This window comes from Leuciscus leuciscus (genome assembly GCF_965113295.1).
Source record: "Leuciscus leuciscus genome assembly, chromosome: 15".
In the NCBI taxonomy this organism is placed as follows: Eukaryota; Metazoa; Chordata; class Actinopteri; order Cypriniformes; family Leuciscidae; genus Leuciscus; species Leuciscus leuciscus.
The window spans coordinates 25,759,648-25,779,411 of record NC_138739.1 but is presented as its reverse complement, the minus strand read 5'-3'; the positions used below and the strand labels follow the sequence as shown (position 1 = coordinate 25,779,411).

Here is a 19,764-nt window from a genome sequence, read left to right as displayed (position 1 = left end):
GCAGATTGGCATTCGGCTGATAAACAGCTTCTCTCTATGTAGCCTTCTCTTGTTTGAGAGCCGATAGACGTGAAGTAATGTGTGGTACTGTAGCTCTTTGGTTGAACTGGCTTTTTTAAATCATCTTTTATAATATCTGATTTGTAATGATTTTAGTTGAGTTTTATTTTGAGTTTAAATGGAGAACTGACTTGTCAGGGTGAATCTCACGAAACATGTCCTGGTGACGTTTTATAAAATAAATTATAATAAATTAGATATTTTTATAGGAAATTATATTTAGCTTTGGCTAAGATTATATTGTATTATATTATATATTTTTTTATGTTTATTTGATCTGACCTGGACATGTTTTTTTGTAAATTTTATCTCTCAGTTGTAACTGTGTGTTGCTTCAACAGCTCCTAAGTAGGGGTGTGCCGGTTTCAGAATTGGTGATGACGGTTATGACGTGAGTCAAATGAAATGTGACGGTTCCTAACATAACCGTCGTCGTCGTTGCGACGTTCGTCTGTTATAGGACAACTTGGTTTGAATAAACGAGCAGACACTGATTAGCTACCTGCTCTACGTTTATTTAAAATTAACAGCAAGACAACTAGCAAAACAAATACCGTTTTTCCGCATATTCTGCACACAGGCTCATCAAGATTTTCTGGTTTTCCGTTGCCATCTGGTTTAAAGCAGGGCTCAGTAGTTTCGGGATTTCTTCGCTGTATTCTCGCTTTTTGCTCGCAGGTTTCTCTCTAGAGCTCCCCCCACAGCTTCGGAATAGATATTTGACAACACTGTTGTAAAAACTCTGCGATTCTCAGACACCAGAGGCTAGTAGATCAACGACATCAAAGCAGATGGGACATTCTTTAAAACGTCTTCTTCATTCGGGTTCGAACAGCGTGAGGGAGCGCAATAATGACAGCATTTTAGCAGATTTCTTTTGGCCGTAAAGCATTTTTTTACATCGCGAGACCTGATAAAACGCGATACTTCCTGACGCGGCGGCCAGCGGCCCGCCGGCTCAAAGTTGCAAGTGCGGATTTTCCGCTCACGGGCACCAGGGGGGTGCGAAACGACCACCATTCAACCCGAAATAAGTAATATAACCATTCCAATGACTCCGAAGCTGTTCAGTTAAGGTAAAAAAGTACTTAGAGCACCTTTAAACCCGAAATGTGCCCATATAGGTGATGTAAAAAAATAAATTCGCAACGAGATCCATTGGTTTTACCTTTCATCACGAAGTTCTAATTTGACCCGGAACATGTTCCGGCACCTCCGACGTTGAATCCGGAACCTTTTTTATTGGATCCGGCACCTCCTATGTCACTATGGATAATTAATCGCCTATATTAAAAAAATTTCATTAATATTTGTGTAGTGTTCAATGTTGTTATCAATAGAGATACGCGGATGGGGTATTATTTCATCCGCAACCGCATCACAAAACTCATCATCCGCACCAAAGTTTTTTGACCAAATTTCAAAGCCGCACCCGCCTGCCATCCACTGATTGTTTTGCGGTCTATGGACGATGCAATGCTCTGCTGATGCGAGCCGCAAGAAAGCCCTTGTCTGTTCTAGAAAGGATGCAGCAAAGATATTTAATGCTAATGTATGAGGCATAGGCCGTGGCGCACCGGCGCCTCCATGTCACGGTTATTATATTGTCTAATATATTTGCTTTTTATTTATTAAATACATGCAATTGGTTGATGAAACATTTATTAAAATTAAGATACAATTTGTACAAAACGAAATTCGCTTTAAAGAAAGGCTTTCTACAAAGCAAAACTTAATGAAGTGGTAAAAATCATGTCTGACGATTTACAAAACAAAACTTCATTAAGTGGTAAAAACCATGTCTCCCGATATATTGCGCATCTTATGATCCTATCTTTTATTACAATTGTTTTTGAGCTAAAATGTAATACACATCATATAGGCTATATGTGACCATGGATCACAAAACCAGTCACAAGTAGCACAGTTATATTTGTGGCTATATCTTTTATGCCAAAAATCATTAGGATATTAAGTAAAGATCACTTTCCATGAAGATATTTAGTAAATTTCCTACCGTAAATCTATAAAACATTTATTTTTGTGAGTGAATGCAGCACAATTGCAAACATAATTGTAGAACTTTAAAGGTGATTTTCTCAATATTTAGATTTTTTTGCACCCTCAGATTCCAGATTTTCAAATAGTTGTATCTCAACCAAATATTCGTCTATCCTAACAAACCATACATCAATGGAAAGCTTACTTATTCGGCTTTCAGATGTTGTATACATCTCAGTTTAAAAAAAAATTGACCCATGTGACTGGTTTTGTGGTCCAGGGTCACATATACACACTGTAAATGTTTCTTTTATCAAACATGTTTGGGGCCAGTCAAGGGGTAATTAAACTGCACGATCAGTTATCGGTAATGATACGTTGTTTATTATTGCAAATGTTTATTGCTAATGTTTATTATTGCAAATGTTTTTAATTTGTTTAATAAATCTCATAATGATGGCATATCACTATCACAGTCATAGCTTTTATTTCTATCTCAAATGATTGGCGGTCCGTCAGGGGGTACATGGCAAAGAATCAAATATAGTTGGAAACAACGTAGACCATTAATAACACAGACTGTTAACAATTGTTTTTAATTAGTATTTAAACATTCTCTATGATAAAAAATGTTTGTAAAAAATATTTTAATAACACGGTTTTGGCGGTTATAGATTTCTGATGACGGTGTTCAACTATTACCGTCGGTCTCACAGTTATATAATAACTGTCACACCCCTACTCCTAAGACCAGCTTTTGTTGACAGGACAGTTCAATACCGACATACTATTGCTGCTTCTCTAAATCAAAGCCTGTTGATGTCCAGACCGTTGCGTGACTCTATATACCTCATTTACAGCAGCACCATTGACTTTGAACAGGAATGAAAGCGAGGCTGTGAGGGATAGACATTCATCTCTTCAGTGCGTTTGTACTGTTATTTAATGTGTTGTTGGATTGTTCTCTGCTGACAAAACACTGCAAAAATATAATTCTCAGAAATTCTGTCATTATGCTGCTTTGAATAAGGTCTATAGTTTCCACCAGTGCTGATTATTAGAGACTGCTTTTTTTCACACTTAACAATGCTCAAATCTTTTTAGGCAGCGTGAACTTCCGCAGACAGAGGAATCACACCTAATCTTTCTCGCTTTTCATTTGTACGAGCACCCTGCTTCCCTCTCCCTGTGTTCGCAACAGAGCCTAGGTTTCTTTTACACTTAAATTGCACTACTTGTGAGTTGGAGCTTTCAAGATTGTGTTACAATACATTGAATTAAACGTGAAATTTTTACAATTTTTTCTTGTAAAACAAACTCCAATAACCACATAATAAAACAATAAAGTAATTGTGACTTTTTATCCCTCAATTCTGACTTTATATCTTGCAATTGCAAGTTTATATCCCACTATTCAGACTTTATTTCTCGCAGTTCAGAGATTATAAATTGCAGGTCAGATTTTTTATTTTTTATTTTTTTTTACGTCAGAATTGTGAGATACAAACTCGCCTTATTTTATCTTATTTATCTTACAATTCTGACTAGTTCTCACAATTTGGAGAGAAAAAAGTCTGCATTATATGCACTCACAATTCGGACTATTTTTCTCGCAGTTGTGAGTTTATAACTTGCGATTTTAAGAAACAAAGTCATAATTGCAAGGAAAAAGTTAGAATTGTGAGATTAAAAGTCGCAGGTACCTTTTTTATTTCTTATTTGGTGGCAGAAACAAGTTTCCATTGTAATCAATATAGTTAGCTACAAAAAAAGAGACAAGAGCAACACTAAAGTATTAGTCATTAGAGACATGTCTGGTTTATGAATTAAGAGAATGGGCATTGTAATTCAGCCTGAATCTGTGAGAGACTATTAGAAAGGTTTTACTTAGTCAAGACTCCACAAGCGCACAAGACGTCGAGTCCTTGAAGGCTTTTTATTCATGTGTGAGGAAAATCAATTGTGGTCAGAGGTGAAAGAGAGTTTCTGAGAGAGTATTGGCTTGGCGAGAGAGACGTTAGAAAGACAGCGAGAGTGAACAGTGCCAGTGGGGCTCGATGCCACATGATCAGCCTTCAGATCTTTAGAGAAAGACGATGCCAATGCTGCATCTCCACAGAGGGGAAATCTGTCTTTGTTAGCCAGAGGAAGGTGATGGATCGCAGACAGGATCTGATCTCTTGACTCGCACATAATACAGGAAACGTACAGGAAACGTTTCCAAGGCAACACGTATGTCTCGGCGTGCAAATATCATGTCACCTTCATTCCTAAAACAAGTCATTTCTAATATTTTCATCTGGAGGGTTTGTTCCTGATAACCTATGATGAACAAATACCAAGTTATTGCTGTTTAAAGTCAAGTTTACTCTCTTAGCACGTTCCTGGTCTTATTGCAAACGATTTTTGTAGTGATGCACTTCAGTACCACATTGGGATTTAGGTTATTTATTTATTTATTTATTTATTCATGCATACTTCTTTTTCACAATTTTTGCATTTTAAATTAGTCTTTTAACGCTGTAAAATGTAATATTTGACAAATCTCAAAATGAATATCCATTTTTCATACTTTGTTATAATATTGTTCCCATTATAAATTTACTTGTTGTATTTCTGAAAATAATTATTAGCTTATTTGACCAAAATATGATAGTGCTGTCAATCAATTAAAAAAACCATAACTAATTAATCACAAATTTTTCTGTAATTAATTGCGATTAATCACACCTAACATTAAAGTTTTTTGTATATTTTATATTGTAATAAATTCACATTTAATCTCCACATTAATGTAGAAAAATATAAAGACAGTAGCCTATATTTTTTATATATGTTTAATGGCATGTTTTATGAAAGAAGGCCAGTATCACCGATACCAATACTGCCACTGATGTCTCTATGAAATTGATTTTTATATATTTTTTGCCATTAATTATAGGCATTCAGCATTACAGTTTAATTGAAAGCTATCAATTTTAACATTTATTTGGCTTTTAAAAATGTAAGTTAATTATTTTAGCTATATATTATCATATAATCATATATCATACTAGAGATGCACCGATATGAATTTTCTCAACCGATACCGATAACCGATTATTCAGAATGATATCGGCCGATACCGATAGTTTTTTTTTTTATTACGGATAAAAAATCTCTCCCAAATAATGCTGTAAACTATACAGATAACCCTCTCATTTGCTACACTATAGGCTAATATTAGAGGTTAAAATTAACAACAGAGCTGTTATATTCAACTTCTATTTATTTACAGATATAATATTTATACTCAAAAGCTGAAATGTTTGTTTACAACTCAGTTACACATATAAGGTAGTTTTCATAAGCATTTGCCTTCATGGCAAATTTATTCAAACATGCATATATAATTAACATGACATTGTTCTCAAGCTTAACAAGCAAGTTTTATTGACATCTTTCCACGGTTGAAACACAGATTGAGTGATTACGTGAGACATGATACGGATTTCGGTAAGTTGTACTGTAACTTTCAACTTACCTTCTGATATTTATGCATGTTTTCCTAGATATAATTTGTATTAAAGTGGAAGAATAGCGCTGCTGCTTGAACTGAGGCACTGTCACATCAATTCTCGTGATAAAGATGACACTTTGTTTATTTTTAGAAGTAACAAAGCACAGAGCTATTTGCGATTAATAGGGTGAGAGGAGCGCTACAAGTAATGTTTAGTTTAGGGAAAAACTGCAGATCTGGCAGCCCTGGCTTTAACTACAGGTTAGGGTCAAATAGAGTGTGCTTTTATGTACTAACTAAGTCAACACGAGAGATTTTCTTCACACACAGTGTGAGTTGCAGACCTTTTGATTGACAGGATATAATCGGCACTGATCATCGGCTGTTTTTAAACAAACAGATTTGTACTTGCCCGGTCAAAATGCACAAACAGTTATTGTTTTCTTTGTTTTTGACCCATGTAACCTTGTAAACAGTGCTTTAAGATTTTCAGGTAGGATACAGAAATTGTATAAAGTTATCATTGTATAAAGTTATCAAACACTTCACAGTCTTTACTGCTTACATTAAAGCTACAAATGTTATTCAGTCAAGAGTAGTGAGGGATTTTCTCTTTTTCTTTAGTTTTTTCACTATAATGACAGACAGCACAGCAGCAGGTTTATTAGGCTGCTGTCACTTTAAGACCTTCTGCACATGACGTGGATCTGTGTCCTATTTTCTCACAACCCTTTACGTTCATTTAAGACTTCATTTAATTAATTTAAGACTGTGCTTTCAAGGATACTCAACAAAACGGGCATATTGGCATAATTTGGTTTGTTTTTGTCCTTTCAAGCGATGTCTGAAGTGGCTTTCTGTGCGCACAAGTGTGTGTGTGTCATCAGACAGGAGATTCCCAGACGCGCACCAGTACTGCACTCCGTTCTCTTTTGTGTTTTATAACTCTTGAATGGTTTGAAAGCATTTGCATGATTTTTTTTTTTTTATTTAGATTTTTTTTTCCTTTTATGCAAATGCCCATTTTTCACCATTCCAGCCTATTATTGCTAGATAATATCAAACAGTGGCCATTGAATATTTTGTGTCTGTGCAGTAAAGAACTTAAATGGTCGCAAAGGCAATTTACATTGACTTGAAGTGTTTGAGACTGTTCACCCAGCATGACGGATTGCAGACTTTAGCAAACCTGCGTTTTGTAACAAAGTTTGTTGAGATCCCTTGTGGATCTCTAGAGGAGACTCATGTGGTATTACAGGGCTCTATTCCCCTCCAGAAAAGCAGGATATTTAAGTATCAAGTTCGCTCATCATTTGTTATCATTGTTGTTTTGGAGAAACGTATTTTATGATAGTGACCGTATTCGCAATTTTTTGTAAAAAATTGTATATAGTCAATGGCAAATGTTCTAAAGCAATTTATTGTGCTGGTTCTGAAATACCAAGTGTCATATTGTCCTTCATCAGCGCAGTCGGCGTCCTCCTTTACGCTTATTAAGTCCTTGTTATGTTCACTGCAAGTAATCTAGCAGAGCCCCTGTATCCTATTCGATGCCAATCACTTTAACTGTCAGGCTTTACGGGTGTTATGAAGATAAGGATCTGCATCCTGAAATATGTGAAATATTTCTGCAGAGCTAATTAAAAGATGCTCCTCAGGTTGCAGTGCAATAAACTTGAACAAGTTATGCAATTGCAACATCAAAAAGACTTGAATGGTCGTTTGATCAATGCATGATTTTGTTTTTCACAAAAAAGCCCTAGCAGGTCATAAAAATGCACTGTACTATGCGCCGGGTCGTACATGATATGGTTGCATATTGCCAATACATGAGACGACTGTTAATGCAACTACTGCAGTATTGTGTTATTTTAAAGGAGACTTTTTAAAATAGAAAACAAATTGGCAAACGAATAGAGAAAAGCAGCTGCTTTTCTTAAATTAAAAATATATTATTATAACATATTACAGCATTTTAGTGACACGTTAGAATATAAAGAAAACCATGTTTCTGTGAATTAAATTGTTCAAGGATGCAAACTTGTCACCTTTTGGTGAAATTTGCCATTTTAACGGCAACGGCATTTCTGTTGAAAGCAATGGCCAATCAGACGTGTGTACTGTAGGTAAGTTAAAATTCACTCTGAACAAGTTTTTGTTTAACTCGAGTTCACTGACTACATTCTACACGCTCTCATATCCTCTCATTATAACACCAAATCATAGACACAGTGTAAATAAGAGATGCGTTGTGCCGTGTGTAGTTAGATTAATTGATTATAATATGAGTTTTCACATGAGTGAGCTCAGTCATGCTATAAAGGGAGCGCACTTTGCTCGCTTGCTGTATAATCCATTTACTATTTGAAGAAGAGTTTTGGTTGTCTTGCTTCCAAGAGAACCAACATTCACGTTTACTGCTAAGTTAAGGAGTGACGAACAGTTTTAATTATCTGAGTGAATCCGCTAAATTGTTCCCATGTCACTTCTGAAATTACTTTTTATAACCAACGGACAATGACTTTCTGTTTATTAAAATGTATAATATTAATGTATGATTTTATTACAATTTTATTCTCAAAATGTATATATTTTTATATTTTTATTAAAATATATATTTTTAATTCTTTTTGCTCCTTTTTGAAGTGGCACATATATAGACATACGCATAGTCAAGCACTTCTCAGTGTTTTCAAGAGCTGTGTCAAAAAGTGTCAATTAGATTTCCACTGCACATCTTGACCTTTGCTGACACCTAACTGTTTTTCACATCAACCATCTGAAAGAACATGCAGAGTTTGTTGCCTGCCATACGGATTTATAGCTTTCAGGTAAAGTAGTTGCATTTGTGTGGACTTGGCTATCTTTTATGCTTGATGCAAGGTTTGAAATCCTTTTCAGACTTTAAAGTGTAGTGTTTAAAACCTTGAAAACTGTAAAGGTGTAGGTCACGGTCTGCACGTTCCTTTAGAGTACTTGAGCGTTTAGCACTGACATGGCGTCCTCTTCTGTAGATGTTGGTTCTGTGGAGGGACTGGCGTACCATCGAGGCTGGGACGTTCTCTACTGGACGAGCTCCACCACAGCCACCGTCACCCGCCACAACATTGACCAGACCAGACCAAACGCCTTCAACAGAGACACGGTGGTCTCTCTGTCCGAAGAGGACCATCCACACGTCCTCACTCTGGACGAATGTCAGAAGTAAGTCAAGAGTTTGAAGTTTACCTTAGAAATTTCGAAAGGAACGTTTTTTTTTTCCGGTTTATTTTTATGCTACTCCATTTCTCACCAAAATTAAGCCAGTTGGATGTAATTTTCATAAATGGTTGCTTGTGAAATTAAATTCATATTTTGTTCAGTGATTAAAACGTTTTTTATCTTTTTTTTTCCAAGTCCAAAAGTACTTTTCATCAAAGTAAAATAAATCTCAAGTGTCAAAATGTTTCTGGACTGACTCCACCTCTCCTCAAAATAACCCGCGTTGATAAATTTGCTTTGATGGCTGTCTTTCCAAAAGGTCGATGAAGGGAGGGATCCTCTAATTATTTCATAGTAATTAGGTGCCAGACCACATACAGTGTATTAATTTTACATCAGTGAGTTATGAGCTTTTTAAAGATTCAGATTTAAAAACAGTGTGACCTGTGCTACAGAGCTTCACGGCAAATGTGGTATTAATCTTCAAACTTGATCTCAGTTAGCCATTTCCTTTCATTTTTCAAATTAGAAAACATTAATTAAGTTGCACATTTATGCATTTATTTATTTTTTCTACTTGCACAAATTGCTGCCTTGCTGAACCTTGCTTATCTAGCGCAGTGATTCTTAACTAGGCTTTACATTAGACATCAATTGTGACCCGTTATTATTATAAGCTGCTAAATTGTTCATAGTTCAAAAACAGCAAAACGGCAAAGTTTGACTGAATGCACAAAACATCTAAAACAAAAAGTTGATAAACGTTTTTTTTTTTTTTATATTCTTACTACCTGTGATTGTTGTTGATTAGATTTTTCCATTTAGCAATTTAGCATTTAGATTCCTGCTTTCTGAAATCAGGACTTACGACAGATTTATGGTCACGACTGACCCACCACTTTATGCTAAATTAATTCAGTCAGATGTGGGATATTTCTATTTATGTCTGACTTTCAACATGTTCCATTGCCTGATGCTTGAAAAATTATCAAACGATCAAAAATGATCACTCAGGTGTGTGATTATAAACAGGATAATTTATTACAGAGTAAAATATATGTAAGATATTTTGAGACTAATTGAGGTTATATGAAAGAGATTATGTGATTATGCATCAATCTACATTTTAAATTGACTTTAGCGTTCCCCACCACCTTATGTTAAATTATATTCAAAGTCAGATGTGAGATATTCCTGTTTATGTCAGCCTTTTACACTTTACATTGCCTGATGCTTGAAAAATAATTTATATAGATATTTTTTTTTGGCTTTTGTCAAATTTCTAAGGGTAAACAATTCAATGCTAACGTTAGCTTGTGTTCTTCAGGTGTACAGTATGATTATAAACAGGGGTGCACATAAGTGGTGCGCAGGTGCGCATGCGCTACCCAATTAAACAATGCGTACCAGATGAATTGCCGCAACCCTCATTTGCGTACCTAAGATTTGGGGATAGACATTTGCACAAAAAGAATAAATAACTTACCGTAGCCTATTTTATAAGTCGCTCCGGAGACGCATATCAGTCAAAAAATGCGCCACGAGGAAGAAAAAAACATATAGCCTAAGTCGCACTGGACTAAGTTGCATTTTTTTAGCAATTTATTTCACAAAAAAAAAAAAAAATTACAGACAGTTCTCCGTTACGGACGTGAGCGCTCTAAAGCGGCAATACAATAATGTTTTAAAACTTTCACAGAGACCTCAAACTGAAAGCACAAAGCCTGTCTTTAAATTTAATTTCGTTTTGTATTAATTGTATCTTAATTTTAATCGATGTTTCATCAACCATTTGTCTGGATTTAATAAGAAGTAGCTAAATATAGGCTATTAGAAAATAGATAATTAGGACACGGAGGCGCTGGCGAACCTGGAGCTCGTCTCATAAATGAACCGAAACTCAGCGTGGGCCTATAAGGTAGCCTATTGCCTCACAGACCTGAGACATATAGATAGCTTGAAATGTCTACTTTTAAGCAGAACAATTCAAAACGAAAGAAAACAGACTGCGCTGCTTATGTAATTCGTATGAAATGTGCATTTCTCTCTGGCGCTGCGAAGATCGCGAGTCGTCAACTTCATCTGTCTAGCCGACACTGACATAAAAAAATAACTGTTTTATTAGTAAACAATTAAAATGTCTCCTGCTATATGTAACATATTTGCCTGTTCCTTACAAAATACTGACAGTGGGGTATTTGACTGTTTTTTTTCTTTTTTTCTTTTTTTTTTTTTTAGCAGCTGCGGACAAATCTTTTCGACACACACACACAATATTACATAACACTCTGCGCTTATGTTTTAAAAAGATAATTTAACATATAAATAACCATTTTTAAATAGCCCACTTAAAGTGTTTATTACAAATAAATGACTAAATGCTAAAAATGAATACATTTTAATGAACAAACATATGCGTTGCATTTACAATTCTGTGAAAACAGGGGGTGCTGCAGCACCCCCACTTCCCGCGGCCCTGGATAGGTGCGCAATCTGTGGTGTTGGATAGGCTTGCTTTAAAATAGTAACTCTAGTAAGCGCTTTAAAGTTGTCATTTCTTTGGTTTTCAGAGTTAGAAAAGCAGATATTTGCACATTTAATTTCCAGAGCTTGAAACAGTTATGTTATTTTGAAAGTTACAAGGTTTTAAAGATCAGACATTCTGTTGCACTTCTCTTAATTTTCAGTTGAAATTAAAGTTCATGTGAATCATGTCACATGACATTATCCATGCATCCCTCTAATTTGTTCTTCCTGTGAGGTGGGTTAAGGAAAAAATGCATTTGAAAATGTGAGGACCAAGCAACAACCCCAGGTTCTCCCCTGAGAACAAGACCAAAAATGTTATGTGCACCCCTGATTATAAACAGGATAATTTACTGTGTTTTACATAGTAATTGTTAGTTAAACAGGATTCTACAGGTGTTCTCTTCACTATTCCAAGTAGGAAGTTGGTTTCTGCGAACCATCATATTTATTCTGTAACTTCTCAATGGTTTAAAGCAGAGTAAGCTATCTTTTATCCATAGCAGGAACACAGCTGTTTGTTCTCGAAGGAACATTTCATCATTTTATGCCTTGACAACACTTAGTTGGACTGTAGCAGTCACCGCATTAGCCTGTTAGAGCATTAGCACGGCAATAAGTGACTGCTGCTGTCAGCAAGAAGTCCCACCAATCCAAAAGCTGCCAAAGATCACAACTAGGAGTCACACGCCGGCACTAGCGGCTATCACTGCAAGGTGCCGTCACATGCCAGGTTAGCACACTCATCTCAAACACAAGGACATGCTTCGTCCTTCGAGGACTAGTCTTTTTCTGCCACATTAAAGAAAAAGGGCTGATGCTATTAGGCTGTAGCCTTCTTGATTATAATTGCAGATGAATACATTTTTAATGAGGCTATTAGCATAGCGTAGCGTCAAGGGTGTACATTCTATTTTTAGAGGAACCTCTGTTTTTTTAAAGCGAAATTTTAAATTTTAAGATGGCATTCAAAGAAAACAAGTCTGAAATGCAACAGATTTGAAGATGTAATGCCTCAGAAAAGTTATGTTAGATCTATAAAATGCATTACCATTATTTTGTTAGCAGATGCTAAGTTTGATAGAATCTAATGTTAAAGTGACAGCCCTACTTATATATGACAGAAACAGGGATTTTTATATGTCTATCATCAATTGTGTAGTATTTAAGTGACCCTTTAAAATGTCTAAATGTCATTACATTAAATACTGTCAAACTTAGTGGCATCTGCAACAAATCATGCTAGTGCTTTTCACAGAATTAACATATTAGCATAGTGTAGTGTAACATCAAGGGTGTACATTCTATTTTTAGACAACCCTCTGTCAGTTTAACATGTTAATTTACTAAAATGAATTATAAAAATAACCCATGAATAATGCTATTGATCATACTCGTGTGTAATGTGCTGTTTCTCCTGTTTTGTAATGTGAAATGTGTCGTTTTATTGCGGCATTCAAAGCTAACATTTAGGCTACTGTATGTCTGAAATTTGACAATTTTGAAGACCTAATTGCTCAGAAAAGTTATGTTAGTCCTGAGAAAAGTGCTAGCATAAATTAGGTTTGACATCTAATGTAATGGCATTTAGATGTGTTTCCATCCAAAGTCGCGAATTTAACTTATACGCAAAATTGGAATTTCACAGAGATCAAAAAACGGGAAATTGGAACAAAATATCTGTAATAAAAATGTAAGAAGCCACTGTGGCTCTTTTTCCTACATCATAAATGTTGCTTCTCAAAGCGTGAGGATGAAACGTAATCAATGCTGGCATGTTATCTTGCGTTTGGATACCTGGTGTTTGTTAGACGCTTCTGGGAAGGATTAACTAAATCATTCTGATGACAGACTTTGTCTCAGGTGTTTCTAAATGATCAAATTAACATTTAAGATGCTGTGCAATGAAATTGTTCTGCTGCTTCATCCATTTATCCAATCTATCTGCCTTTTAAACGTACTGACTCAAAGGGCCTGGAAACCCTTTTTGCATGTTTAAATGAAATACAATCCTGGATGTCCGCAAATTTTTTACATCTAAATGCGAGCAAAACTGAGGCTATTGTGTTTGGGCCCTCCATAGGAAATGGAAAAACCACCTTTAATGTTGCAAACCAATTATGTGACATTAAACCTACCATTAGGAGTCTGGGAGTTACGTTGGATTCCTCTCTCAAGCTTGATAAACACATAAACACTGTGGTTAAATCATGTTTTTATCACTTGAAGCTGCTATCCAGAGTAAAGTCTTTCTTATCACCATTAGAGCTTGAAAGAAATACATGCATTTGTTCTGTCCCGCCTGGATTATTGTAATTCCTTATATGCAGGATTACCCAAGTTTTATATTACAAGGCTTCAAATGGTCCAAAACACTGCTGCCAGATTCCTAACTGGGGTCCGCAGACATGAACATATCACTCCAATTTTATTGTCGATTAACTGGCTGCCGGTGCGCTATAGGGTTGACTCAAAATTATTGTTGCTAGTTTTTAAATCTTTAAATGGGCTTGCACCTTCTTATTTATCCGAACTTCTGACTGTGAACGTGCCTGGTAGATGTCTACGGTCCTCTAGTAATTTTAATCTGTCCCAGCCACATTCTCGATTAAAGTCGAGAGGGGATCGTGCTTTTGCTGTTATCGGTCCGAGGCTGTGGAATAGCATCCCCTCCTCGCTGAGATCGTTGACCTCCTTATATGAGTTTAAACTTAAACTAAAGTTATATCTCTTGGAACAGACATTTCCTTAATTTTAATGTTTTATGTGGGTATGATTATATTGTGTATTTCTGATGTTTTTCTTTTCATGCTTTCCTTGTTATGTAAAGCACAGTGGTCAACATCAGTTGTGTTTACTTGTGTTATATAAATAAAAGTAAAGAAAGAAAGAAAGAATCTGCTGAGGCAAAGTCATGTGAGTTTTTTGTTGTAATTTTTTAAAGTTATGTACATCTTGGCATTTGCGCATAAAAATAGGTGGATAGCTAGTGACTTAGGTGTACAAGTACTTTAAGCTCACAATTGTATTAAAAAAATAGTTTGATGTGACGGCTAACAGTGTGTTTGCACTTCCCACAGCCTAATGTTTTGGACTAACTGGAATGAGCGGAGGCCGAGCATCATGAGGTCGACCTTAACCGGCCGAAACATCCGAGTCATTGTTAGCGTGGATGTCAGCACCCCTAATGGACTCACCATCGACCACAAAGCTGAAAAGCTGTATTTTTCCGACGGCAGTCTCGGGCACATCGAGAGGTGTGATTATGATGGCTCGCACAGATACGTGAGTATGGAGGCGCTTTGTGTGACTTTTGAAAAATGCATGGAAGTGCATTAGCTGAAGTAGAGGCTGTGTCTTAAGAGTGCCGGAAACATCTTTCAGCCTTTGTGAAGCTTTTCTGTTTTGTTGAGGTGAGACATTGAAGGATGACATAAAGAAAGTTCGATCCCATCCACAGAATACAGGTCACTTGGGTTCAATACATTGTCACTTGAAATCAAATATTTTCTCTGGCCAGGAGGACTGAATAAAAGGTCCTATCGTCGTTAAACAATCATTGAACATTGTCCAAGGTAACATTGTCTTTTCAGCATTTTCCATTCCATTCACCTTCAGGATGCACCAATGTGACGCTCACATCCAGTGTGGGCAAATGTCAGCCATTAAGTGACTGAACACCATTGTGCTGGGCCTATGGTTCGTTGATGTGTCCTCACAAATCACACTACATGTATATCAGAACGAGCCGTTTTTGGAGCTTGATTTAATAAATGCTTTGTTTATAATGAGGAGGACGGTTTAAGCTATGAAACTTGCAGGATGTACAAAAAGACCCCTTATGTCAAAGATCAGGGCAAATTTGATTTCTTATGCCATGACCCCGTTTACAGTTTTAGTAAAATTAACATATTTACAACTCTGTTAATGGAGTTATTTCAGTTATTTTAATTGATTAGGCTAAAACAAGTTATTAATAACTCCCTAAGTAAACCTGATTTTATGTTTACTTCCAACAAGTGCCAGGAACCGCAGGTAAGAGGGTTTGACAACCGCCAACAATGCCGCGGCGCGCTAAACGGCTCCTAGACAGCTAATGAAACTATCTGCTCGCTAGGCTATTAAAAGGTGAAAATTGATCTGGGCGAACAAAAGGAACATTTGTTTTCTTGTGTGTCAGACAGATACCGAGGATAGAGAGGCGGGATCCTGCCAGAGCACGCTGTGGGAGGTAGTGCCATCTAGGTTACTGGTGACAGATCCGTAGCCTTTTCAAACTTCCTCTAGAGGAAATGACACATGCAAGATCTTCAACGTACATAGTCTGAGCCACACATTCAAACTCCCAGGAGTTCAAAATTAATCATGCAAATTGGATTTTCCCTTATGAAACTTTCTTAATAAAACAACACTTGAAATATGACCCTATTTGCTTTCTTAAAGGTAAAGTGTGCAATTTCCGAGTTACTTGCATCACCCAACGGAATTGTAAAAAACTACTTTTCAAAGTGTTCCAGAAAACTTGCCTGTTTTGTGTTTTATTCTAAATAAGGCTTTTATTTTTACTGGTGACTGTGAGAATCATTTGTCTCAATTCAGATGTGTGGTTTTCACAGTTTTTAATCATGTGTAGTTTAACCATTTCTATAAAGAAAGTAGTGAATGTGTTGTAGAAACGTTACAGTGTTCTCACTTTCAAATTAAGCTTTTCATTTTCAAGTTTTGCAATGTTGCAATTTATTTCAGCCCGCACAGAGGCCCGCATAATATCCAAACATTTTTGACTAATTTATGAGCACATTCGATTGAAAATCGATCTTTTTACAGAACTCTCCAAATTCAGTCCTATGGGATGTTCTGTAAGTAAGAAAGGGGCGGAGCTTAACAAGTGGTCAATATAGCTTTAAATAAAACAGAAGCAGCTATCTCCACCTTGACTTTATGTTTGAGTTACGCTTCGTCACTTTATTGGGTAGCAAAGTCTAAGTTAATCCCTGCTTATAAGCTTCTTGAATCGTAAGCCTGCGTACGGAGCAGGAATGCCATGTTCTTGTCCACTGGTTTGTAATTCAATGCTAAAAAGTTTTGATCTTAAGAGATCACAAAGAGGTTTTCACCTGTCGAGACGACGGCTCTGATATTAGAGCATCACGCAGATGTGTCTGCCTGCATCTTTCATCCTGTTCCCCCACCTTTAGAAATGCTCAGAGACAGACGTACGGGCGGCGAAGGAACACTTGACTGCGAGAGGGTGAGAACACGTGTTTGACATGTTGTCATCGAGGATTAAAGCGGGAGCCTCGCTCTCCACACACCGAGCCGCCTATTATTACAGAAAGACTCTGGCAATCAAACGGACGGCCCTTCAGAGACATCTGTGTCTGTGTGTGTTGCTGAAGAGCGGTTAATGCCACACTTCATAACAGATGTGTGTGGCTCACGAAGCCTTCGGAAATAACTAGCAGAGTCTGTGAAAAGCTCTTAAGGCTGGAGAAAATGTGTGTAACCTCTTTTTGTGTTGATTGGTTACATGCAGTTATCAGAGAAACTGCAATGAAGAATTTGCATTGGCTTGTTTTGTGGACATTTTAATCTCAACCTCACACGAAGGCTGAAGCCTTAAGTCGCGACAAGTTTGCTTGTTTTTTATGTGAATCAGGTGTTGTTTCAGTGAAAGATTTCAGCGGTAATCAAATGGTCAATTATTTACCAAAGCCTAAAATTGCACACATTTGTAGAGTATTTATTTTGAAACCTACTTCGTTCCCCTCTCTACCATCTCAGCGTTTCTGAGCGATTCTAATCAATACATTTCTGATTTCCGTTCATTTCCTTCAGGCACACGAAGAACAGACCCTCTCTCCACAACTTGGCTTCCTCCCCGAGGCCATGCGTGATGTATACCCGTGTCTGTTATGGCACGGATTCCATTTACACTCTCCGCAGATCTGGCTTAATCATTTATAATGTCAGGGATAATGGAGGAGGGCTGTCCTTCGGGTGTCACGGTGGTTTCCCCCTCCGGCTCTGGCCAGGCCCGTTTGTGTGTGTGTGTGTGTGTGTGGGTTGTTAGTGAATTTTACAGTCACTCAATGGGGTTTATTTTGGTCTGTGCACCTTTGTGATGAAGCGCAAAAAGTAAACTGCCTGATGGAACTGTCCTGTACGACATGAGAGATAGTTTGTTTTATTTATTACCAGTGCTTAAGTTATTGAATGATTTGTACAAGGTTCTATCTATCTATCTATCTATCTATCTATCTATCTATCTATCTATCTATCTATCTATCTATCTATCTATCTATCTATCGTTAATTCGTTCTATTGTTCTGTCTATCTATCGTTAATTCGTTCTATCGTTCTATCTATCGTTCTATCGTTCTGTCTATTTATCTATCTATCTGTCTATCGTTAATTCGTTCTATCGTTCTATCTATCGTTCTATCTATCTCTTGTTCTATCTGTCGTTCTATCGATTAATCGTTCTATCGATTGATCTATCTATCTATTTATCTCTGTGTCTAAAAAGCTAACTAGCTTTTTAGTATTTTATAAAAAATAAAAAATAAATGCATTTCACGCATAAGCCTTTAGGTCAAAACTTTAAGGTCATGAGAAACATATTCACCCAAGCATGCTGAAACTTTTGACTCTGTCTATAAACTAGAATATTTAACAGGGCTCCTTTTAAAAAAAAATTTGTATTACCAGGTTATTTCTCTCACCTAAATTCTGCCCCTTAAATTTGTAGGTCATTGTGAAATCAAGACCCGGAACGTTCTTTGGCTTGGCAATTTACAGAGACTTCATCTTCTGGTCCGACTGGACTCAGCGGGCCGTGATCCGCTCTGATAAGTTCACCGGAGCCAATACAAAAGTACTCCGTGCGGACATCCCTCATCAACCGATGGGAATCGTCGCTGTTTCCAATGACACCAACAGCTGTATGTAATTCATTTCCTTTGTTTCATCAAATAACTTTTAGCATTGGACTCAAACCAAATGTTTTTACTTTAATTGAAGCTCAAGTCTAGTGACAACAAACCATTGTAGTATATTTCTAAAACCCATGAATCAAAGAAAGTTATCAAACAGAATGTTCTTGAAAACTAGCATATGAGCATGGTTCTTGGTTGACGTACCGGATGATTTGCAGTCTTGTTTGTATTAGTCACACAAAGCTTGTTTGTATTATTCACACAAGGGGTCTGAGATGCTTACTCTGTGATGACAGCGAATACAATCCAAAGTCACTGATGTTAGATGCGTCACAAGTCACTCGGGGCTTTTTTTGATGGATGCGCAGTGAAGCTAGGACAAAATCAACACATTCTGATATTGGGGTCAGTTAAACTCAACACAGTCACAATATTCTTTGCTGATTCTACGTATTTTGTGGCAAGCTGGATTTATGTCAGCACGGCATGATAAGTACAGAGACAAATCATATTAATGAGTGACTTTACATCATCAGAGGGGACTTTAATCCAGTAATTAAAGGCTGATATATTTCCATAAGTTAAGTAAAAATAAAGTTCTGTTCAGAGTAAAGGACTTTACTCGATTCAGATTACACCTATACATTCAGATCCTGAATCAGATTATAACCTGTACTCAAATACAGATTGTGGATTATTCCCTTTGCTCCGAATCCATATTCTAAATTGTACATCCATATTGTAATCTAGATTATGTTTGCTTTGAATATATAGATCCAGATTGTGATCTAGATTCCTATTACTTGGAACATATAGATTTGAAAACAAGATTTTGATTTAGATTTAGATTACAATCTATATTGTACCTCCATAATGTAATCTAGATTTGCTCCTTATATATAAATTCTAAAATATAATATAGTGATCTAAATTCAGATTTATGAGCTGGAAATACAGACTGTGATTCATATTATTTTGGATTCAGATTATGATCTATATTTTACATCCAGATTGTTATCCGGATTCCGTTTGCACTAAATATTTTGATTCATAAATCAAAATTGTGATTTAGATTGAGTTAGATTCAGATTATGATCTAGACTCTAAATACAATTTATAATTCAGATTCATTTTCTAAATCTAGATTCTAGATTGAGGTTATGATCTATTTTTCACATCTCTGATTATAACCCAAACTCTGTTTGCTCTGAATATATAGATTCTAAATCCAGATTGATTGGAATTGATTTAGATTCCAATAATGATCATGTTCCTTTTTTTATTAGTCTAGATCAGGGGTCGGCAACTTTTTTGTCATAAAGTGCCATTTTTAAGTTTCCGAGTTTATCACTGTGCCACAACACACACATAGCCTATATACTGTATATATATACACACACACACACACACTCATATATATACACAAACATTTTACATTTTCATAATGGCTTACACAAATATTACATAAATTTAAATATTTCTCTTGAAATTTGTTTTAGATTTAGATTGACAATTTAATAGTATTTATAACTCCTAACT

At 36.3% G+C, this 19,764-nt stretch overlaps 1 protein-coding gene across 2 annotated transcripts in view; it reads left to right on the top strand.

The window, feature by feature from the left end:
• The window catches only part of lrp1ba (low density lipoprotein receptor-related protein 1Ba), a 259,135-nt gene that overhangs the window by 148,713 nt on the left and 90,658 nt on the right, over window positions 1–19,764 (top strand). For both annotated transcript variants that reach the window (XM_082138205.1, XM_082138204.1), the window contains 3 exons: window positions 8,575–8,764; window positions 14,368–14,572; window positions 18,039–18,231. In XM_082138205.1, coding sequence (XP_081994331.1) covers window positions 8,575–8,764; window positions 14,368–14,572; window positions 18,039–18,231 — 588 coding nt within the window. The remainder of the gene's footprint in view (window positions 1–8,574; window positions 8,765–14,367; window positions 14,573–18,038; window positions 18,232–19,764) is intronic.